The sequence below is a fragment of the Nerophis ophidion genome, linkage group LG16 (genome assembly GCF_033978795.1).
Source record: "Nerophis ophidion isolate RoL-2023_Sa linkage group LG16, RoL_Noph_v1.0, whole genome shotgun sequence".
In the NCBI taxonomy this organism is placed as follows: Eukaryota; Metazoa; Chordata; class Actinopteri; order Syngnathiformes; family Syngnathidae; genus Nerophis; species Nerophis ophidion.
Genome location: NC_084626.1, coordinates 40,393,082 through 40,418,266, shown reverse-complemented (window position 1 = coordinate 40,418,266; position 25,185 = coordinate 40,393,082). Strand labels below are relative to the sequence as shown.

General features: G+C 40.0%; 1 protein-coding gene across 6 annotated transcripts in view; it reads right to left on the bottom strand.

Moving 5' to 3' along the window:
• The window catches only part of LOC133535399 (SLIT-ROBO Rho GTPase-activating protein 3-like), a 129,491-nt gene that overhangs the window by 5,753 nt on the left and 98,553 nt on the right, over nt 1-25,185 (bottom strand). For 4 of the 6 annotated variants that reach the window (XM_061875216.1, XM_061875218.1, XM_061875217.1 and 1 more), the window contains exons 16-21: nt 18,857-18,962; nt 18,563-18,790; nt 13,189-13,262; nt 5,415-5,595; nt 5,213-5,350; nt 4,894-5,149 (exon numbers count right to left, since the gene is read on the bottom strand). In XM_061875216.1, coding sequence (XP_061731200.1) covers nt 4,894-5,149; nt 5,213-5,350; nt 5,415-5,595; nt 13,189-13,262; nt 18,563-18,790; nt 18,857-18,962 — 983 coding nt within the window. Of the gene's footprint in view, nt 1-4,893; nt 5,150-5,212; nt 5,351-5,414; nt 5,596-13,188; nt 13,263-15,988; nt 16,283-16,404; nt 16,543-18,562; nt 18,791-18,856; nt 18,963-25,185 lie in introns of those variants that run through there. The other 2 variants (XR_009802214.1, XR_009802215.1) reach the window with 2 other exon arrangements.

The window sequence follows — 25,185 nt, the reverse complement described above, 5'->3', positions numbered from 1 at the left end:
TTTTTGAGCCAAGGCACATTTTTTGCTTTGAAAAAATCCAGAGGCACACCACCAGCAGAAATCATTAAAAAAACACTCAGTTGACAGTAAAAAAAGTCGTTGTCGCAATTGTTGGATATGACTTTAAACCATAACCAACCATGCATCACTATAGCTCTTGTCTCAAAGGAGGTGTACAGTTACGACCTGTCACATCACGCCGTGACTTATTTCGAGTTTTTTGCTGTTTTCCTGTGTGTAGTGTTTTAGTTCTTGTCTGTAGCAGTTTCATGTCTTCCTTTGAGCGATATTTCCTGCATCTTTGTTTTAGCAATCAACAATATTTCAGTTATTTTTATCCTTCTTTGTAGGGACGTTGTTGATTGTCATGTCATGTTTGGATGTACACGTGGACGCCGTCTTTGCTCCACAGTAAGTCTTTGCTGTCGTCCAGCATTCTGTTTTTGTTTACTTTGTAACCAGTTCAGTTTTAGTTTCGTTCAGCAAAGCCTTCCCTTGGACACCTTTTTACATGCACGCTACCTCCCGCTGTTTCCAACATTTACAAAGACATTAGCTTCCGGCTGCCACCTACTGATATGGAAGAGTATTACACAGTTACTCTGCCGAGCTCTAGAAAGCACCGACACGCGACAACAACCTATAATTTGCAGACTATAATTACTGGTTTGCAAAAAAATATTTTTAACCCAATTAGGTGAAATTAGACAATCTTCCACGGCACACCAGACTGTACGTCACGGCACACTAGTGTGCCGCGGCACAGTGGGTGAAAAACACTGCTCTATACCATCTTTGGTCATGCAACTCCAAACAACGTAATGTAATGAAGTGCACTTTTAATTTAAACATCATCTGATCTGAAATGTGCTGTCAACATAACTTTAAAATTAAATTATACGGACGTCACTAAGTTAGTTTCACCTGAATGAAATGGATGTGAAACACTGTCGGTATGATGCTGCTGTCGTGTGAGTGCCTGAAATGTAGAACACACTCTGTGCATAGGGCTTCACTTTCTTTATGGGGCCCCGTTTTGTGTAAAGAAGTGCCTGTCAAATGTGAATTATTGACTTCTACCCCTCAACTATTCCTGCCGACATCATGTCACTGATAAGAATATGGAGAAATATTTTTATTTGAATTCCAAGTTAATATTACTTGGAATTCAAAGCACAAGGTCTTGGGTACAAACCAGTGACAGAGTTGAAAAACTTTTTTAAACTTATGATTTAATTATGTCGAAATTGTTAATCATACTTAATTTTAGCATGGTAATTCAAAAAGTGGATTGTTCATTGTGTTGTTCAAAGTGATTACTCATATGGTGTCAGGATTTCAGCCTTTCAAAGCTCCTCTTAGACCATCAATTTCGGAATACGGTATTTGGCAAATCCTGGTTACGGCCCTGCTGATGTGACAACGATACATTTACTGGCGGTATTAAGATCGTGAACCCGGAAAAAAAATCCATAAATGATTGTGTTATTATTGTGTAAGATGCAAGGTTTAAATTGTGGTAAAAAAGTTGTGGCTTATAAATTGGAAGTTACATTACATAACTGTCTGAAATTAATCTTGCAACAATTCACAATAATGGGGAGTCAAATTAGACAAAATTAAATCAGTCTTTAAATAATTACCTATGTGCGTCATAATTCATTATATTGTAAAAAAAAAATACATGAACATGTCATTTATGTACAATTACAATAAATCATTTTATTATTTCAACAATTAATGCATCATTTAATTGATTATTGATTCCATAAAAATATGTACAGTAGTTTATTTGTTTCAAATTGTAGTTGTTAGGGGTGTGGGAAAAAAATTGATTCGAATACGAATCGCGATTCTCACATTGTGCGATTCAGAATCAATTCTCATTTAAAAAAAAATAGATTTAATAAAAAAATAAATTATTTTTAATTTTTATTTTTTTTATCAATCCAACAAAACAATACACAGCAAGGCAATCCAATTCCAAAACAAAACCTGACCAAGCAACACTCAGAACTGCAATAAACAGAGCAATTGAGGAGACACAAACGCGACACAGAACAAACCAAAAGTAGTGAAACAAAAATGAATATTATCAACAACAGTATCAATATCAGTTATAATTTCAGCATAGCAGTGATTAAAAATCCCTCATTGACATTATCATTAGACATTTATAAAGATAAAACAAAGAACAATAGTGTCACAGTGGCTTACACTTGCATCGCATCTCATAAACTTGACAACACACTGTGTCCAATGTTTTCAAAGAGATAAAATAAGTCATATTTTTGGTTCGTTTAATAGTTAAAAAAAAATTACATTATTGCAATCAGTTTATAAAACATTGTCCTTTACAATTATAAAAGCTTTAAAAAAAAATCTACTACGCTGCTAGCATGTCAGCAGAATGAATTGATTAACGTGGACCCCGACTTAAACAAGTTGAAAAACTTATTGGGGTGTTACCATTTAGTGGTCAATTGTAAGGAATATGTGGTGAACTGTGCAATCTACTGATAAAAGTTTCTATTAATCAATCAATCAATTGGGTAGATCCTGCTGAAATCCTATGTATTGAACGAATACAGAATCGTTTTGAATTGTAAAAATATAATTTTTGAATCGAGCATTGCGCTGAATCGAAAAAAACGATATATAATCAAATCACGACCCCAAGAATCGATATTGAATCGAATTGTGGGACACCCAAAGATTCGCAGCCCTAGTAGTTGTGTGTTGTTAAACTACATACATTAAATATCGCTTTTGTTGTTTTAATGAACCATTTTTCCTTCATGATGTTTGCCAAGGGTTTGGCTCAAACGTTGTATTCGTCATGAAGCAGGGGTCTCAAACTCTATTTATCTGGGGGCCACTGGATGCAGAGTCTGAGTGAGGCTGGGCCGCAAAAAAAGATTTCTTAAAAATGTTTTTGCATACTCCTCAGCATGTCTAGTTGTATAATGACGTTTCAAATTGTATTCCTTGTGCACCGCAACTTTCTCTGTACAAATAAGACCCGTCGGGGTGCCCCTGTGCTCAACAGAGAAATATTGCATCTTCCACTTTTCCTGGAATTGTCTTTGCTAGTCACAAACCTTTCTCTTCACTGCAGGCTTTGAAAAAGACATGTTTGGAGTTGTGGAATAGATTTGTATTTAGCCGACGCACGGAGAATAATGTTATTTCCGCAACGTGTGTCGTTCCGCTTTTCCTCCCTACAGCAACACGGCAGTTGACGGAAAGTTGGTAGTTGGGAAAGTGCCAGGATAGCGAGCACAAAAAAGTGAAGGCACCCGGAGTGTAGGGGGGGTACTAGGATGACAGGGGATGCAAAACAATAACAGTGCAATACGTTTTCATAACATGGTCACTACTGCCTAGTTTCTCTTGTTATATTCTTATTTTACTGTAATATTTTTATTACTATTGTTGCTTTTTATTTTTATTCTTATTGTAATATTTCTCTATTTTGTTTCCATTTAAACCCCCATTATTTATTTTTTTAAATTGATCTCAACTCTGTACACTGCTGCTGGAATTTTAATTTTCCTGAAGGAACTCTCCTGAAGGAATCAATAAAGTACTATCCATCTATCTATCTATCTATCTATCTATCTATCTATCTATCTATCTATCTATCTATCTATCTATCTATCTATCTATCTATCCATCTATCTATCTATCTATCTACCTATCTATCTATCTATCCATCTATCTATCTATCTATCTATCCGGCGTCATATAGAAATACAGTATATGTAGTGTTCATCGTGTGAGAAAATGCAAATAAAACAATTTTAAAAAAAATTGTGACGGTTTGCATCGTGGTGAGGGGTCAGTGTCTCTATGATGCAGTCGGATTGGACACAGTGTGAAGGTAAGAAATGAAGATTTATTTATACTACAAAACACAGACTAGGAATGTAAACACTTGCACAAGGCACTAAAGGCAAAATAAACAGAACTAGCATGGGAACTAGAAAAAACTAAAAGCGCTAGCATGTGAGCAAGGGAACAAACAAAGGAGTAGCGTGGAAGCTAGCAAGAACAAAACAGTTCTTTACCACAAACGGGAATCAGCGTCGTCACCTGTTGCATGGAACAGAAATTACTAGGATGCGAGAGCGAATGAACAGAAAAGGCAGGCTTAAATAAGGTGATAATCACGAGGCAGGTGTGCGTAAAAAAACAAGAGACAGGTGACACTAATGCATGACTATGGCAACGGAAACAAACAGGAAGTGCCACCAGGAACTAAGGAAGACAAATACCAAACAGGATGTGATACAATATGACATGATCCGAGGAGCGGATCATGACACAAATAAAGGTTTGAATTGGTCTAGGTTATAGGGGACTGTTAGTACTGACGGACAAGGGTCGCGGTGTAATTGCAAACCGGCACGTAAGAAAACCCTCGTCTCCATGGCAACGTCTCTGTCGCTTTCACTCATTTGCCGCTTTTCCTCTCATGCAGGGGCAGGCAACCCAGAACCATTTTTGACCCAAATAACACAACACTGTCAATTGGCATTCATATAAAACTTGCGGGCCGCACTAACATTAAACTTTCATATTAAGGTGGGGGCCGCAAAATAACGTCTCCGCGTGTCTGAGGCCCCTGTCATGAAGGATACAGATTATATTTTTGAACGTGTGAAATAATCTGCTTTCATGACACAACATAGTGGTCTCATTACTTGATACTTCCTGTCTCTCCCTCCCTTCCAGTGTGCAATAAAATAAGTACTTTGTTCTTTATTATTACTGCTTCATTTCACCTTTTTGTACGTTTGTTTACCGACCTTAATGTGTTTTGTGCAGTTGTGGTAGAAGGAACACCTGTCAATCAATCCTGCAGTTGTACTTAATTTTGTGGTAACTCACGTCAGCGAGCGATTCAGCTTCGAAAGTCTTGTGGTCTCCAACGCTGGCGTGTCGAGTCGTGGCGAGAGACGACCGCTGAAAAGTGGTGAGACGCCGTTTCTCCGGGCTGTCCGTCAGGCTTCTGCTTACCGCCATTTTGTGAGGGCTGCAGGGCCGTGGCGCCACCTTTGGGGGCAGGTCGGCGTGTCTGGTGGGGCTCGGACCTTCGCCGTTTCTCTGGCGCTGGAGCGGAGCGCCTTCAGAACGCACTCGCAGCCTAGAAGGAGGACGTCGGGCCGTCAGGTGGACACTCAGGTGCGCTAAATACGACAAACTTTACCTTCCCAGAGCGGCCCCGAACCGTTGTTCCAGAGAATGTTCTGGCAAAGACTGGTGCTCGTGTCTGGACGTGGAGAGCTCGTCATGGTAACCGCTGCTGGCCTCACTGCTCGGGATGCTGTCTGAGAAGGCGTCGTCCCTTCAGCACAAAGACATTGTGTGCTCACCAACACGAGGAGACATGAAAGTACATCTTCACCTACATGTCCTGCACCACAATGTACTGATGAGGGATCAGACCGTCCACACCGTTATGGCGGCCCTCCCACCAGTCGTCTGACGCCCGCAGGTACAGTAAGAGCGACGCTCCCTTCTTGAAGGAAAGTTCCCTGGGACTTCGACCGACGTAGTCAAACTTGGCGATGGCCTCGATCTGCTCCAACTCTGACAAACACCAAGATAAAGCTTTGATAGTGATCTGATTACTTTCACACTACGAAATGACACAAATATTTTTAAAAATGCTGCTGTCGATATTGTTGGGACAGTATTTCATCCACTTAATAAAGTCATAAATCACGCATTACTAATAATATTAATGACTGCACATTTTTCAAGATCAATTTAGGCATTTTCCTTTTAGATCAGGGGTGTCAAACTCAAATACAGAGTGGGCCAAAATTTAAAACTGAACAAAGCCGCGGGCCAAAGTTGAACAATTTAACCTTTAATAGGGACCCAAATAAGTTTTGCAGTGAATATTGAGCAAGCAAGGCTTATATAACTTTATATGACATGTAAAATCCAGTTTCAAATAATAATGTTTAAAAAATATCAATGGCATATCAAATAAAATGTTAATAAAAATGGAATGCCTATTTTCTACTTGCAGCGTTCTGAGGTAAACATCAAAATATTTTTGTTTTCCACACGCTAATAATAAATTTGAAAATAAAATAATAATGAATAAATCAAACATTCAAGCCTTGAAGTAGCAAGAGAATGTGCATGGATAAAACATTGATTACTGCTCAATTTGCTACACTAATTTGCTCTAACACCTAACTTAATAGTGCAAAATCAACTTTCAAAATACAAACTGAAAATCATCAATGGTATATTAAATACAATTTAAATAAAAAAATTAATGCCTATTTTCTATTTCTGAGGAGAATATCAAAATTAACTTTTTCCACAGGCTATTAAATTTGAAAATAAAATAACAATTAATAAATCAGCCATTCGGGCCTAACACTGATCTAAAGTGATGTGCCCAAGCCAGATACCTGGAGTTAGTGCTGCAAGGGTTTCTGGGTGTTTGTTCCATTGTGTTTATGTTGTGTTACGGTGCAGATGTTCTCCCGAAATGTGTTTGTCAATCTCGTTTGGTGTGGCTTCACAGTGTGGCGCATATTTGTAACAGTGTTAAAGTTGTTTTTATACGGCCACCCTCGGTGTGACCTGTATGGTTGACCAAGTATGCCTTGCATTCATTTTTGTGTGTGTAAAAGCCCGCAAATATTAATGTGACTGGGCCGGAACGCTGTTTGTACGGAGAAAAAGCAAACGTGATGGCAGGTTGTAGGGAACGCTAAAGGCAGGGACTTAGAGGCACGCCCCCATTATTGTTGTCTGGGTGAAATTTGGGAGAAATTCCGGAGAATGGTTGATTTTCGGGAGGGGCACTGAACTTTGGGAGTCTCCCGGGAAAAATGGGAGGGTTGGCAAGTATGAGTATTAGCGGTGAATGCGATGTTACACTGAAAAAAGTGACTTTTTGGAGCTGTAAACTCAGAGTAACTGTCATAATTTATACCTAATATTTTTAACATTCAGTAAGAACTAGAGTTTCTTAAGTAAAATTAAACATTTTAATAACGTAATACATGAATTATGGGGGAAGAGTAATACTTATGTTTCCTCATACTATTTAAATGTTTAATAGTTGTACGTACATAAACCTAAAAATATTACATAAACTTTACTCTGAAAATCTAGTGTTTTGAAACGCATGCACGACGACGCATGCGCACAGCACAACAGGCTCTGGCCGACTGGCTCTGCTCCAGCCGTTAGGATCGCTTCACAGAGCACTGCAAGGTGGCATTATGGGTAATTCTTATCTTGCGTTTATAATGTGTTACAGAGTCGATGTTTATCAGAAATGTATTTGGTGTGGGTTCACAGAGTGTGGCGCATACTAGGAAGAATGTTAAAGTTGTTTATATCAAAACCGTCAGTGTAAAAGGTATGGCTGTTGAGCAAGTATGCATTGCAATTGCGTGTTAGAAATAGCGAAAAGAATGCGTTCTTCTGGCACGTAGATAGAATGGTGTACAAGTGGGCGTGATGACATGCTAGACAGCAGGAGTCCCCAACCACCGTGCTGCGGCCGCAAAATAATTCTGTATAAAATTATTTTTAATCACACTCATTTATTTTTCCTGCACATCATTGATAAGTGCTGGAGTGAGAAGAGGTTTTAAAATAATTTGTGCTCCGACGGCTATTCAAGGGAATATGGTATATAAAATCTACTTAAAATTTTGAGTAAAATGATGTTCCTGCCGAAGAAAAACAAGTAGACTTTACTTAATTTGATTAAATAAATATGACTTAAAACTTGGATTTAAATAAGTAACTGTTACTTTATATCTTCACATCTGTTCTGTTATATGGTAAGTAGAATTTACTTGATACTGGCAAGTGAGGTTTACTTGATAATGCAGCATTAAATTTTACTTAAATCATTTGCGTGCAAATCCTTACAATAAAATTACACGGCGGGCCAATTTGGCTCGCGGGCCAGAGTTTGACACCAATTTTCTAGATGAACATTGAGTAAATTGAAAACCCCCTTGCGTTTCCACCAAAATCCACCTGGGTAAATCAAATTCCACAGGAACTATTTGAGTTCCTGGTAGCGAGGTGGGACTTTTGGGAGTTCCCAGAAACCTTAGAGGGGTGGGCTGTGCTGTCGAACGCTGATTGGTCGAACGCAGTTGGGGTGTTTCTAAAACGTTGTATTCAAAGGTTCAGCCGTTATGAGAATGGAGTTTGCAAAGACAATTTCTTATTTCTTGTGTTTCTACTAAAATATATTTGACAGTGGATCATACTTGCCAACCCTCACGATTTGCCTGGGAGTATTTTCAGTGCCTCTTCCGAAAATCTACCAGGGCCCCCATTCTCACACATTTCTCCCTATTTTAACCCGGACAACAATATTGCTACACCATCCTTCACTAGGCGTCGTTTCTGGCTGAACAACAATAACGGTTACACCTCAAAGTCAAGCACGGCAATCAGAACGGAAGAAGCAGAAGAAGGGACTTGCAATGCCCCAATTCTTCAGGGTGCAGCCTCCGGTCTTCAGGCCAGGCTCTTCTAAAGATCCCAAAAACTTGTTTTAAAACTCATGGAGACCTGGCATTCCAGGCTATAGCTCCCAGACTCTGGAACAATTTGCACTAGTCCCTCCGTGATATTGACTGTGTTGAAATTTTTAAGAAACATTTGAAAACTTCTCTTTTTAGTAAAGCTTTTAGTTAATGCACCTTTTAACTATCATTTTTAATTCAGTTTGTATTCTTTTTTATTTTGTTGACCCTGTTGTTTTAATTGATTTGATGTTTTACTTTATCTATGTTTTGTTCAGTGCTTTGAGATTTTATCTGTGAAAAGCGCTTTATACATAATATTTACTTACTTACATTTTGTGTCAGACACGGCGAGAAAGAAGAGGAATCCCGTGTTCTCTGCCTATGTATGTGTAGGCTATGTTTTGACTTCCTTTTTGGGAATATATATAGATGATAAATTAAATTGGAAACTGTACATAAATATACTTAAGACAAAGATGGCAAAAAATATTGCTATGTTACATAAAATTAAAAACTCTGTGAATCAAAAGGCTCTTATCATGTTATATAATTCATTCATACTCCCATATCTTAACTATTGTGTTGAAATCTGGGGAAACAATTACAAATCAAACATCAACTCTATATTTTTACTTCAAAAGAAAGCGATTAGAATTGTAACTTATGCGAATTATCATGACCATACCAATGCTCTGTTCATTAAATTAAAAACATTAAAACTGCACGATCTTGTTGACCTCAATACTACTATCGTGGCTTTCAAAGCTCATAACCACATGCTGCTTGGGTGTTTACAAGTGAGATTTAAACCCAGAGAGAATCCCTATGACCTCAGAGGTTCAGCTTTCTTTCAGAAAGCAAAAATAAGAACAAGCTTAAAAAGTAGATGTGTTTCTGTTAGAGGAGTTCAACTGTGGAACAGCTTGGATGATTCCTTAAAATGTTCCAGTTCCATTCACACATTTAAAAAACACTTTAAGACCAATGTCTTGAAAAAATATATCACTCTTGAATTAACATTGTAGTTAATACTATGATTAATGTTAATTAAAAATTAAACATGAGATATAAATAATAATAGAAATACAATTGTTTGTATATATTGTATATATAATTAGTGCAAAGGTCTATATGTACACAGGGATATTTCACATGCCTGTACTGTGTATAAAATTGAACTACGTTCATGTTGTTTATAATGTGTATTTATAATAAGTTGTCCAAAGGACATTTTATAACTTTCGGAAGTTTATTTTGTACTTGAAATTGTTTATAGGGTTAGGCGCAATAAGTGTTTAACTTCAGCCTAAACCCTTTCGGTCTGTAACATTTTTTATTTTCAATCTATGAATGTACAACTTTTTATTTTCAATCTATGGATGTACAACTGTTTGTTTGCTTTGTTGACCATTGACCGAAGAACAATAAACTTGAAACTTGATGATTACTTTTATATCTAGCATGCATTACATAGATTGATGGTTAATTTAGGCAATGTTTGCATTTTTTGTTTTTGTTTTATTTCATTTTTGTTATCTGTTTTATTTATTGAAACATCACCACCATCCACCATTTGCACAAGTACTGTGGACTGTTATTTTGTTTGTCAAATAAATGAACACTGCAAAATTCAAGTATTTCATTATGCGACTCTTTTGAATGTCTCCTTAATTCTACGGTCTCAATATTGGCAAGTATGCATTGGAGAGGAAGAAGAACAAAATAAACTTTAGGATGGCTGGAACTCTTGTGTGGCATCTGTGTGCTGAAGAACGCTGATTATTGGAACTATTTTGCAATTTTTACTCAACCAGTCTTTACACTAGTGTGCAGTTTCTTGCTGTTTGTGAATCTTTACAAACTTAATTTCAATATGCAAAGCTACAAGAAGTGGACAGACTCTTTTAAACTTATTTACAGAGAAATATAAAGTATTCAGCCGGACTGCGCAGCAGCAACTTAAGCTGCTCACTGAGACTCTGACCACTTAGTTTGAGGAGAAATGTGAACTAAAGGTTGAGTAAAACAAAGCTAAATAACATCAAATATTTAATATTTACTTTGTTACATGTTGTAAAAGTAGTTAGCCGGTGTAGTTATTTGTCTCCACCCAAATTAACTGAATACTAATGCTAAACAGCTTGTGTTGTCGCTTTGGGGTAAATACTGACATTTATTATTTATATATTGTTATTTACAGCTGAAATAGACCAAAATGACTCATGAATTCACCATTTACTGAGGGGATAAGTTTCTGACTGTTGGACACTGCGGACAAAAACCTAACCGTCCATCCATCTTCTACAGCTTGTTCTTTTACTGGCCACAGGGTGGTCTGGGGGTTCGTGGAGCTGGAGCCTATCCCAGCTGCACTCATGCGGTAAGCAGGGTACACCCTGGACAAGTCACAACCGCATCGCAGGGTCAACACCTTTTTATGTAAAATCTGGTACATTTTGTTTTTAAATCGTATCATTTTGTAAATTATTGATATGTATTTCATTTACCAACACCCTGTAAAAATAAATATGACTTATCATTGTCTGTTTATTCACATAATATCAAAGTATAAAAATACTGTATCACTCATCCATCCGTCATTAGCCTGATTTGTATTGACTGCTGGTGGAAACACAAACCACACACTTCTATAGGTTTAAGTTCCTGAACTGGGTCCCTTAGTAGTATCAATGGTTTTTTTTATTCCTGACATTCCAAACTTTTTAAGACTATTTAAGGCGTTGAAAATCAAAAGTTGTATTTGAGCCTTTTTAATTAACCTTTTCAACAAAACTGTCCAATTTGAATCTCCCATAAGGTTTGATTTTTGGCCCGTTATTACATCAATGGCGTACCACACATTTGTCCATCTAATATACAGTACATGCTGAAAACAACACTGCTATGTCAGAGTGTGCTCACATTTATACCTTAATGTTGCCAGGTCAGTTGTTATCCAAAAAAAACAACAACACTCAGGGTAGTTCAAGGTTTGAAGTATTTAGGACAGGGGTCGGCAACCCGCGGCTCCGGAGCCGCATGCGGCTCTTTGGCCACTCTGATGTGGCTCAGCTGCACAATCGCCAACCCCCCCGATTGTTACGGGGGGATTCCGGTTCTCGGAGCTTCTTCCGGACATCACCCGGGGTCAACATTCTTCGATTTTCGCTTGGGCAACAATATTGAGGGTGTGCCGTGATGGCTTTACTTTTAGCGCCCTCTACATTTTGACATGTTTCACAAAATAAAGAAGACAATGGGAGCCACAACCATTCTCGCGAATAACCGCTGATGGTCACCCATACAACAGTAATAAGGGCGTGCCATGAAGCCATTGCTTTTAACGCCTTCTACATCATGTATAGACATCTTGCCAGTCCAGTAACATGTTGTATGTGGGTTCCGCAGATACACGTACATGACTGCAAGGCATACTGGGTGACACAGAGCACACTGAAGGTTGTGATATAAACAATTTTAACACTCTTACTAATATGCACCACACTGTGAACCCACAACAAACAAAAATGACAAACACATTTCGGGAGAACATCCTCACAGTAACACAACATAAACGCAACACAACAAATACCCAGAATCCTTTGCATCCATAACTATTCCTGACTACATTATACACCCCCGCCCACCTCAACCGACACACGGAAGGGGGGGGTGGTTGGTGCTAGCGGGGTGTATAATGAGTGGTAAAGGTTGCCGATCCCTGATTTAGGAGTTGTGTAGGTTTTACAGAAATCTTTCAAGCAGCAAGTTAAAACAACTAAATAAAGTCAAGTATAAAATATTCAGTTTCAGATTCACAGTATAAGAATTTAGCTCAGCTAAATTGTACTTTGATTCAAGGATTATGCATTTTTAAATGACAACTACATCCACAGCATTAAAAGTAGTAAATAAAAGGACCAGCATGTATCATTATTGCAGAATACTAGAAAAATATAACATACTGAATTGTGAAAATTTAATAAAGTATGCTGATTTGATTTTTGTAAAACCGATTTCTTAAACATTGCAGCACCGCCTTCTCTCTAAAACACGGTAAGAGAAAAGATAACAGTTTAATTAGATCCAGAAGCGAATATTTGGTGGGGTTTTGGGCAACTCTCGTGGAACAAAATTATTGTAAAAATAAGTTACTCGCAATTCAAGCATTATTTAGTAAGGCCTATGGAAATGGTAAAAATAGTTTAAAAACAGTTGATATAAAAAAAAATGTGTTAAGGTGTACGTATATTTTGAAATATGTATTTTATTAATTGTTTTCATGTAATGTACAAGGTACATTTGTGGCAGTGAATGTTGCCAACAGTACCTTTGGCACCAAAACTTTAGAACTTAAAATGTATTGATTGTTAAACATGTTTAAAATATGTGTCTTATTATTCTAACATCAACCTGCTGAAGGACTGGAGATGGAAATTAGCCATTGTCAATAATCTCACATATATGTCCAGTATTTCTTATTATGTATTGTCCTTTTTAAATAAACACATTGAACCATTGTCATCTACATTTATGTAAATCCACATTATTGTTAATTAATCCAGTTAAAGACATACACATCAAGTGTAAAAGGTGTAAATGTAATTTTACTGACATATTTGACTAAGTCAAAATAGTTAGAGCTGTGACTCACCGTCATCGCTGGTGTTGGGTCCGGTACCGTTGTCCACCTCATCAAGAGCTCCGGCGTCACTATGGGGGCTCTCACTGTGTGGGAACGTAATAATCATTATAATGACAATATAAGATTATAAAACACAAGGACTTGCACACTTCCTAATGGGCATACATGTTTGATTAAGTTGTTAGTCTATAGAAAGGATCTTGGACTTTCTGAGAGTGAGTAGATTACACAATAATTAATCGATGTTGTAAAAAAACAACAACAATGATATAATTTAAAAAATCAATTTGTTGATAATAGCCGGTGACGTCATCACTCCTTATTTTCAGGATGGAAACAAACATGCATGATTTAGTGCAAGCAGCAGCAATAGAAACAGAAAAATAACTTCACTGCAACAAAACACTGCAAAAAAAAAACATGGAAAGCATTGAAATATTTCACCATAAACACGTCAAAGACACAAATAACTTGCTTCATTGGCAAAGCTTTTGATAACTATGTAATGCGGAAACATTTAAAGCGAGACATGTGAGACACAGGTTGTTATAGCAGCACTGTTTCAATATGACAAAATCTTTATGAATGAAGTACGGTAGTTTATTCTGTATTGTTAGCGCATGACTTAACCTCTTAAGGCCCAAGATGTTTGTTTACATGCTTTTTTTTATTTCTCTTTGCTATTTGGGTTCATTGGACCCTAATTAGAATAAAAACTAAAAATCATCTTTTAATATGATGTACTTTTAGTCCATAAGTACACAAATGTGTACTTCATGTGTAGTGATACGCAAATGTTTATTTTCACACTTTTTTTTTTTTCCAAATTCCATTGTATGTTATACTCTTCTGACACCACCAGACAGCAGTATAAGTGTCCATATGTCAGCATAAGACTCCAATTTGGGAAATAAGAGCTAAAAGATGCTGTCCACGCATGTGGCCACTCAGGCCGTTAGAATTAAAACTTCTCGAGCTGAATTCAAAAGTCCATGGCTTAATTAACAGGAGGTCAGGAAGGGTGTTCCACAGACGGGGAGTGGCAACTTCAAAAGCTCCGTTCCCCATGGTCTTGAGCCGTGTCCTGGGCGCGAGTAGACGGTGCTGTTGGCCTGACTGGGTCCTAGCTGAGGTGTGTGGTGTGAGGAGGTTGATGAGGTAAGTGGGGGCATCACCAGTGGTGGGTGTGCAGGAAGACCTTGTACTCAGTGAAGGGTGCAAAGGATGGAAGTGATGTGCTCATACTTCCACACCCTCATCAGGACCCTGGCAGCGCTGTTTTGAACATATTGGAGCTTTTGGAGGCTCCTGCCAGGGATCCCGATGAGGAGTGCATTACGGTAATCCAACCTGGAGGAGACAAAGGCTTGGACAAGCTTCTCTGCAGCAGGAAGGGAGAGGAAGTGGCAAAGTTTGGAGATGTTATGGAGGTGAAAGAAGGGGGTTCTGCAGATGTGGGTGACATGGTTGTCGAAGGAGAGGTGGGGGTCAAATTTGATACCAAGATTTGTAATGGAAGGAGAGAAGGGAAAGTTGTGGTCAAAAATTGAAACTGGGGTTTTGGTACTCCTCAACTAAGTTGTTGAGGAGTACCAGTTTGGATGGCTTCTGTTTTTGAGCTGTTCAGCTGCAGGATATTTTGACTCATCCAAGCGTTTATCTCCTCCAGGCAGGAGCAAAGACGAGCAACAGTGGCAGAGGGGGACCCATGATACTATCATATCAAATATCGCTTGCTCAGGTTTTTTTTTCTACGCTTGGCACACAGCATCACAAGAAAGCAGCCAATCAGAGAACTGGGCAAATGTACGCTCTGATTGGCTGCTTTGTCTTCAGTTAAATTATGATTAGTGTTATCTAATGGAGTCAATAAATAATAAGGAACAACAATTGCTAAGTAGTTTTATGCACAGGTTTATGGATGCGCATAAAACAGTATTTATTGCATTGCGTTATTGTTAGTATGGATAATAGCAAAAACATTTATTGATCACAAAACATGTTTTTATTCATTTAAACTATTTAATTTTTTACCTGAATTGAATTTATTTTAAAAATTAATGTATATGCTCGTAAAATATGTTTTCATGTGTTCAGAAATGGTCTTGCTACCTAAAAATGAAGGCACAAATATAACTCCATGGCAAGATTACAACTCGGTCTTGAGCATGTTTAAAAAAAATAATCAAATCTTAGTGTTTAATTTATATGCAAAATAATTGAATATTAACATTATAATATAGAGGCGGGGGACAAGGCACTCCAATAAATTAAATCGACAATGCAATTTCTAACCCGGTGCGCCTAATGTACGGATTAATTTTGGTTGTGCTTACCGACCTTGAAGCAATTGAATTTGGTACATGGTATAAGGATGAGTATAACTAGTAGATAGCAGTCACAAATAAGATATACGTGCGGACTGCATGTTGACGCCCCCTGTTCAATATACTATGCCAGCAAGTACAAGTTAATAAGCAGGCCAAAACGTTAATGTTTCATTGAGAATAGAAAACATTACACATGAAAAAAATCTGTCAAAATGTTTAAGTACGACTTTTGTGAGCTACGAAGTTTGGCCCCCGTCTGTGACACAGTTTGCCAGATGACCTCAGGGTTACAGAGACCATTCATGTTTTTAAGAGCAGGCTTAAGACCCACCTTTTTGATTTCTTTTTTATGTAATATTTATACATTTTATTGAAGTCATTCGTACTTTACTTTTTATCATATTAGTTATACAAGATTTTATTTAGTTATATTTAGTTACAATATGGGCAGCAAGGTGGGGTTAGTGCGTGTGCCTCACACTACTAAAGTCCTCGGTTTGATTCCCGGGCTCAGGGTCTTTCTGTGTGGAGTTTGCATGTTCTCCCCGTGACTGCGTTGGTTCCCTCCGGGTACTCCGTCTTCCTCCCACCTCCAAAGGCATGCACCTGGGGATAGGTTGATTGGCAACACTAAATTGGTCCTAGTATGTGAACGTGAGTGTGAATGTTGTCTTTCTATTTGTGTTGGCCCTGTGATGAGGTGGCAAGTTGTCCAGAGTGTACACGCCTTCCGCCCGAGTGCAGCTGGTATAGGCTCCAGCACCCCCGCCACCCCGAGAGGGACAAGCGATAGAAAATGAATGGATGGATGGATTGATAGTTATGCTATATTTTGTGTTTTTTTAATTTTTTTTAATAATGTTTTACTTGTTTTTTATCTTTTATTTCTACTCACGGTTTTATCACTTTTACTTTCCAACGTTCTTCAGAGGGAGTCATCTTCATCAGGGGTTAGTTATCGGCTTTGCCGTGGGGGCGCTGTGGTCTAGCGTCCTGGTGGTAATGGTCTGATGAGCCCCGAGTGCAAGTGCTCCTGTGATAGTGTTTACACACCTGGCTCCTCTGTACTCAGCCAAACATTCATTTGTTCATATGTGGGTATATTAGGGCTGGGCGATATATCGATATATATATCGCGGGTTTGTCTCTGTGCGATATAGAAAATGACTATATCGTAATATTCGAGTAGACGTTCTCACGCAGCTGCGGGCATTACACTCTTCCTGTCTCCCCACAGACAAGCAGGCGCACATTCATATGTCACTTACTGTCACGTCATACGTACACGCCCTCGCCCAGCGGAGAGGTCGCGGCGTGGCTAACGTTAGCTGTGATGCTAGCGGGTTGTTGCGGAGAAAGAAGATTCGAATCTCGTAACAAATAAAGGAATAATTCATTCTCAAGAAAAACAGCACAAGGTCCATTGTCTGTCGGTGGTTCGGCTTCAAGTGGGAATATGTCGAATAGACAACTTTAATTTGTCATGTGTGGGGCACAAACATTGCTACCAGAAGTAGCATTACTGCTAATATGTAGCATAATTTGAAAAGTCACCTGCTAATAACTTTAATAAATACAGTTTTGGTAAATTGACTTAGTTGTAATTTCCTTCTGTGCATGAAAGTTTAAAAGTAGCATATACTGTATTAGTGCAGTATGAACAAGAATGTTTTAATGTAGACACATAGAATCATCGTACTGCTGTGAATATATGCATCAAGTATTCATTCAAGGCTAAGGCAAAATATCGTAATATATTTCGTATATCGCGATATGGCCTAAAAATATCGCGGTATTAAAAAAAGGCAATATCGCCCAGCCCTAGGGCATATGCGTGTGCATTTTTTTATGTATGAAAAGCTCTTTGTAAGTAAGTTTGATTAGATTTGATGAAGCCGCACCGCTTGATGGATTGTCGGCGCATTACGGCTAGATGTGCTGTGCTTAAAAATACAACTATTATAATGGAAGGACCTCAAAATGGTACCTTTTTGAGCAATTATCAGGCTTTTTGTTTCGACCTTATGCAAAACCAACTTTTCTTACTTATTGGTATCTACTGATGTGTATTGTATTGTAAATCCCGCGAACTTGCGCGCGTCCGCCATTGTAGTCTCGTTCACTGTCAATAAGCTCTTACTTTTTCTTTATCCTCCAGTTGTAGCGTGTGCATCTTCCACTGTTACCATTTCTAATACAAAGTAGCATACAGTTCTAACTTATAACTGTCAGTAGTCTTGCTATGGAAGCGCTAACAACTACTGGTGCAACAAAGATGACGGAGAAGACGCTGTCAAAGTAGAGCCATGTAAATAATATGCTGCTATTTTCACTCAACATTAGTAAAAAAAAAACATCAAAATGGGCTAATGACAGTCAGCTGTTTTGGATACAATCACTGCCAAACCGCCACCTGATGGGACAACTTTGACAAACACGACTTTTTGCTCCGTCTCATAAGAAAGGTGCAACATTATCTAATGTTTATAGTCCTTATTTAACGACAATTCATGACGTTAACTTACATGTCTTGCTTCCATTTTTGTCGGAGCCGGGCGCAATCGTGCACATGAGTAAAAAGCAACCAAGCAACTCAAAAAACATGATATAGCGTCCTCGTAGTGTGTACTGATGTTAAAGACAATATACACTTAATTGCATATGTAATATATCACTATATCGATGATTAAATGCATTATGATTTCACGAGAGATTTGCAGCAGCACACGGACGTCTGTGTGCTTTATAGAGGCACTTAAACATGCAAAATGGTTTCCTTGGCTCCTTAGTGCGTGCTGATTTCAGAAAAAATGTACACTTCACTAAGCACATGTAATACATCATAATGGACACTTCACTTCACTTGTAATACATCACCATGTTGCTAAACATGTTGTAATTCTATGAATGTTATTTTTCAGCAGCACAGACATGCATTCACTATTTAATAATGTTCCCAGGGCTCTGTGTACATGAACAATACGGTAGTTATGTGTGTATATGACCGTGTTTGTATTTTAATTGCTTTTTAGAAATATCGTCCATGGACTCACCAGTAGTCCTGTCCTTCAGCCATGCATTTCTCATACACAGGACCTTCCACCTCCCGCTGGCTTGGGAAGATGTTCTCATGGTGGACGATGATGGTCTTAATGACCTCGTTCACGTGTGCCTGGCAGGCCACAGGATCCTGGTCGTCTGGTATAGGCATCAGTGTGGGACCGAAGCAGATCGCCAGGTTGTATGGGTCCATCATGTTTTCATCGCTGTACTGGGAGAGACTGGAGAGACAGAGTTGGTTACAGTAGGGTTACAGTACAGTTAAAGTACAGTTTCAGGTGTCTTACTGGTTCAGAAATGCAAACAAGTATCTCAGGACGATGACGACAGGCTGCTCGAGAGTGGAAAGAATCCGCTGAAGGTGGTGAGCTCGATCTGAACCAAAGTCCAGCTCTGGAAAACAACATCAACAAAAAGCAGAGCTTCAAAATATAGAAAGTATAGGAGGATGTTTACTAACCGAAAGCTACATTTAATTGCCAAATCCGCTCATTTAAATGATGTTCAGTAGGTCCCTGCTAAATGTGAGTGTTCTGATCCGAGAACACCTGCAATGAGTGAAAGTGAAGTGAAGTGAATTATATTTATAATGACTCAAAGCGCTTTACATAGTGAGAAAACCCATATCTAAGTTACATTTAAACTAGTGTGGTTGGCACTGGTAGCAGGTGGGTAAAGTGTCTTGCCCAAGGACACAACGGCAGTGACTAGGATGGTGGAAGTGGGGATCGAACCTAGAACCAAGTTTCTGGCACGGCCATTCTACCAACCGAGCTATATCGCCCCAAAAAATTTATATTTTGAAAAGTTTGGATGATGATTCTGCGTCAAGGCAACCCCCTCCAAGCCCTGTGCTTGCCTGACATTCTCCTCCGATTTTGTATAAACAAAAACAAGGGCAGAAACTTGAGGGATTCTGGTACAAATCCAGCTTTCGCCATCCTAGTCATAGCTGTATGAATGATCAATTTTTACTCTCAAAAAAATGTAGAGCATGAAAACCAGGTAAAAAATAATTCATAAAGAATCAAACTAAACAAAAAAATAAAAAAAGTATAGATGATAAATTAAGTGACAATATATTTAACAATATATGTTGAAACAAAATTTTACCTTACTTGCATATATAAATCAACCACTTATAAATATATTTAACAATTGAACACATAATCATTTGAAAATGTATTGATTGAGGGGTGTTTGATATTTGGACAAACAAGTGGTTAGAATTGACATACAAATTGTAGAGGCTAACATGTCCTCACATGTGTTTGAATAAAAACATTTGTTATGTAAGTAAAAGATATAACATGTTAGCTAACAATATCGACGTTTATCTTTTTGCTGCTTGTTTGAATTTAATCCATGATTTATTGCAGCCTTAATAAGATGTCAATGACATAAGCCAATCGATACCAGCAAGCCTTATCGCTCACCAATCAAACTCACTTTTTTGTCATCTTTATTTATTCCAATTGCCTTGGCCATTACTCTGCCATGCCTCAGTCAGCTAGTGACTTATCCCCCTAGCTTCTGGTCTTCCGACTCTTTATGACTTTTTACCGCAGGCACAGTTTGTCTATAACAGCACCAAGCAATTACTCTCAAGATCCCCATCATATCAATTTCTTGATGTGATAAAAACATTTTAGGGCGCACTACGCAAAACAGACGTAATGTTTTTAATATCAGTACTATGGATACCATTAACAAAAATGCCTTGAGACAGCCCACTATCTATAATATGGGCTTTTTATACATCAGATCATTGTCTCCCAAAGAGCTATTAGTTAATAAGGTCATAAGAGACAAACAATCTTAACGTCATTGGTCTCAGTGAGACTTGGCTAAAACCAGATGAATGTTTTCCGCTTAACAAGGCATCTCCCAACTATACAAGTGCACATATTACCCGTTCCCTTAAAAGGGGCTGGAGGAGTTGCACTCCATTCCAAAGAAAACCTTAACCATACCCCTAAACTAAGTAATAAATATAAATTATTTGAGGTGCTTACTATGAGGTCTTTTACACCGCTACCTCTCAATCTGGCTCTTGTCTATTATAGGATGCAGTGTGTCTCCCATAACAACGTGACATCAGAGTATGTTAAGGTAACATGCAGAGTTCAACAGGGTTCTGTTCTTGGCCCTGCACGCTTCAGCGTCTATATGCTGCCACGAGGAGACATCATACGCAAATACAGATTTCTGCATAGTCACACAAGGCGCCGCCATTTTGCACTGATGTCATTAGGAGTGTAACGATTGATCGATACATCAATAGATTGATTTTTGTGGGATTTGTACTCAGCAAGTTTGCCTTCCAGAAGATAGGTATTGATCTAAGATAGTTTTAAAAGGGTATTCATCGACTTTATCAATACTAGAAATAGGAAAACAGTTGATTTAAGAAGAGCAGACTTTATATGAAGTTTAGCACTTTTAAAAATAAGGACGTTAAATGGAAAGTCTATTTTGCCCGTATGTGACGTCATCTAAACAAAAATGGCTGATCGCTACGCTGAGAAAGGTCACAACAAGCGCAAACGCTACAAGATAATATTAATTATTACAACACAACAGATTGATTGCAAAAGCTATAGGAAATAAAACTGACACAACACCATAATTTAAAGTCGCAACACAACTTTAAGATACAAAAGACAGGACCACCACACTCGAAGTTACTGTGGAGAAACTTAGGCGACCGCACTGACTTCCGGAACACAACAACATGTAGTGTGACACATAATACTCAACTGGCAGACGAAGAAACGTCATTTAATCAGAAAGAAAGGATGGATCAAGGAGGCTATGAAATTTGGAAGCGAGGGGCCAACACCAACAATAAAGATGATACGTGCCTCCATGCACCTAGGATGTTGTCCTTCACTGGGCGATGCCAGAGCGGAAAACAAATACTGTATGAAATCGACGGGTAGCAGACATCGACAGAACACCATATCTGGGATCTTTTTTTAGCATGTAAACCTATTCTTAAAATGTTGATTGCTGTAGTTTTATTGAAATGTGCTTGGATGGCCGCAGTTCCATGATCGACTTTGTAGTTGTGTCATCGGATTTGCGGCCTTATGTTTTGGACACTCGGGTGAAGAGAGGGGCGGAGCTTTCTACCGATCACCACCTGGTAGTGAGTTGGCTGCGATGGTGGGGGAGGATGCCGGACAGACCTGGGAGGCCCAAACGCATTGTGAGGGTCTGCTGGGAATGTCTGGCAGAGTCTCCTGTCAGAGAAAGTTTCAATTCCCACCTCCAGAAGAACTTTGAACATGTCACGAGGGAGGTGCTGGACATTGAGTCCGAGTGGACCATGTTCCGCACCTCTTTTGTCGAGGCGGCTGATCGGAGCTGTGGCCGCAAGGTAGTTGGTGCTTGTCGGTGCGGCAATCCTAAAACCCCTTGGTGGACACCAGCGGTGAGGGATGCCGTCAAGCTGAAGAAGGAGTCCTATCGGGTCCTTTTGGCTCATAGGACTCCGGAGGCAGTGGACAGGTACCGACAGGCCAAGCGGTGTGAAACTTTAGCGGTCGCGGAGGCAAAAACTCGGACATGGGAGGAGTTCGGGGAAGCCATGGAAAACGACTTCCGGACGGCTTCGAAGCGATTCTGGACCACCGTCCGCCGCCTCAGGAAGGGGAAGCAGTGCACTATCAACACCGTGTATGGTGCGGATGGTGTTCTGCTGACCTCAACTGCGGATGTTGTGGATAGGTGGAAGGAATACTTCGAAGAGCTCCTCAATCCCACCAACACGTCTTCCTATGAGGAAGCAGTGCCTGGGGAATCTGTGGTGGACTCTGCTATTTCTGGGGCTGAGGTCGCTGAGGTAGTTAAAAAGCTCCTCGGTGGCAAGGCCCCAGGGGTGGATGAGGTCCGCCCGGAGTTCCTTAAGGCTCTGGATGCTGTGGGGCTGTCTTGGTTGACAAGACTCTGCAGCATCGCGTGGACATCGGGGGCGGTACCTCTGGATTGGCAAACCGGGGTGGTGGTTCCTCTCTTTAAGAAGGGGGACCAGAGGGTGTGTTCCAACTATCGTGGGATCACACTCCTCAGCCTTCCCGGTAAGGTTTATTCAGGTGTACTGGAGAGGAGGCTACGCCGGATAGTCGAACCTCGGATTCAGGAGGAACAGTGTGGTTTTCGTCCTGGTCGTGGAACTGTGGACCAGCTCTATACTCTCGGCAGGGTTCTTGAGGGTGCATGGGAGTTTGCCCAACCAGTCTACATGTGCTTTGTGGACTTGGAGAAGGCATTCGACCGTGTCCCTCGGGAAGTCCTGTGGGGAGTGCTCAGAGAGTATGGGGTATCGGACTGTCTGATTGTGGCGGTCCGCTCCCTGTACGATCAGTGCCAGAGCTTGGTCCGCATTGCCGGCAGTAAGTCGAACCCATTTCCAGTGAGGGTCGGACTACGCCAAGGCTGTCCTTTGTCACCGATTCTGTTCATAACTTTTATGGACAGAATTTCTAGGCGCAGTCAAGGTGTTGAGGGGTTCCGGTTTGGTGACCGCAGGATTAGGTCTCTGCTTTTTGCAGATGATGTGGTCCTGATGGCTTCATCTGACCGGGATCTTCAGCTCTCACTGGATCGGTTCGCAGCCGAGTGTGAAGCGACCGGAATGAGAATCAGCACCTCCAAGTCCGAGTCCATGGTTCTCGCCCGGAAAAGGGTGGAATGCCATCTCCGGGTTGGGGAGGAGACCCTGCCCCAAGTGGAGGAGTTCAAGTACCTAGGGGTCTTGTTCACGAGTGGGGGAAGAGTGGATCGTGAGATCGACAGGCGGATCGGTGCGGGGTCTTCAGTAATGCGGACGTTGTACCGATCCACTGTGGTGAAGAAGGAGCTGAGCCGGAAGGCAAAGCTCTCAGTTTACCGGTCGATCTACGTTCCCATCCTCACCTATGGTCATGAGCTTTGGGTCATGACCGAAAGGATAAGATCACGGGTACAAGCGGCCAAAATGAGTTTCCTCCGCCGTGTGGCGGGACTCTCCCTTAGAGATAGGGTGAGAATCTTTGCCATCCGAGAGGAACTCAAAGTAAAGCCGCTGCTCCTTCACATCGAGAGGAGCCAGATGAGGTGGTTCGGGCATCTGGTCAGGATGCCACCCGAACGCTTCCCTAGGGAGGTGTTTAGGGCACGTCCAACCGGTAGGAGACCACGGGGAAGACCCAGGACACGTTGGGAAGACTATGTCTCCCGGCTGGCCTGGGAACGCCTCGGGATCCCCGGGAAGAGCTAGATGAAGTGGCTGGGGAGAGGGAAGTCTGGGTTTCCCTGCTTAGGCTGTTGCCCCCGCGACCCGACCTTGGATAAGCGGAAGAAGATGGATGGATGGATGGATGCTTGGATGTTGAAAATGTAACAAGAAAGGTTTTCCTCTTGTAATTAAACGTAAAGGGTTGGTTGCACTTCATGTATTTATTAATTGTTATTTACTTGCTTGTTTGTATCCATAATTAATGTATTCGTCCTTCCCTTACAAGAAATATCTGTAATAATGGAAACTTCACCTGCAGTGTCCAGTTTCCAAGATTTATTTTAAAAATTCTTGATTTTTTTTTTTTTTCGGCTAAAAAGTTACTGAATCAATTTCTACTTAAAGAATCGGTTCGGATCGAATCATTTAAAAAAAATTAGGTGGTTCCTGAATCGTATCAGCGACCACAAATATCGAATCGAATTGTTGTCAAAACAAATCGCTACACCCCTATATGTACATATATTTTAAGCACTTATTTATAGAATATTACCTACTTGGTAAATGAGATTGTTTTCTGAGAAAAAAGCATATATGGTCAACACAGCAGCATAATCTAGGCCGGAGGGGATAAATAATATGGGTGCCGGAAAATCTCGCATTACATTCCAATAATGATTTTTTTTTATTACGATTTTGAATTGATTCTGTCACGCCTGTAGATTATGTTTTGTTTTCTGTCATGTCTGATCATGATGGTGTACGGCCATACTACCCTGAGCATCCCCAATCTCGTTAGTTCACGAAGTTAAGCAGTGTCTGGCCTGGTTAGTAATTGGATGGGAGACTGCCTAGGAATACCAGGTGCTGTTTGACCTTTGGACTCTTTAAGTTCCTTTTTTTTTCACTCCCTTGTTTTGTTTCCATGGCTACCCATTGGTTTCACCTGTTGCTCATTTGGACACACGCACCTGTGTAATCATGTCCGTGTTACTTAAGCGTGTCTTTTTCTGTTTGTCGGCCTGGCGTCATTGTGATCTTGTCTTGCTCTGTGCTGACTTTATTCCTGCATTGCCATAGTTTCCTGCTTCATGCCATGCCAAGTAAGTTTTGTTTGATTTATGCTCATAGTCTGTTTATGCGTTAGTTTTGTTCCTTAGCCCAAGTTGTGCCTCCACTGTGAGCGCTTTTTGTCTGTAACTTTTTGTAGTTAAAATTAAATCATGTTTTTACCAAAACGTCATGTCCCGAGTAGTCCGTCTGCCTTCCTGGGAGAACGACCCCGCAGTACGCTGCGTCCCCCCCCATCCTGACAGATTCAAAGTACACAGGAATTGATTGATAAAGAGACGTTTTTTTAGGGCATCTCTATGCGTACTTGCTGCACGCATACAT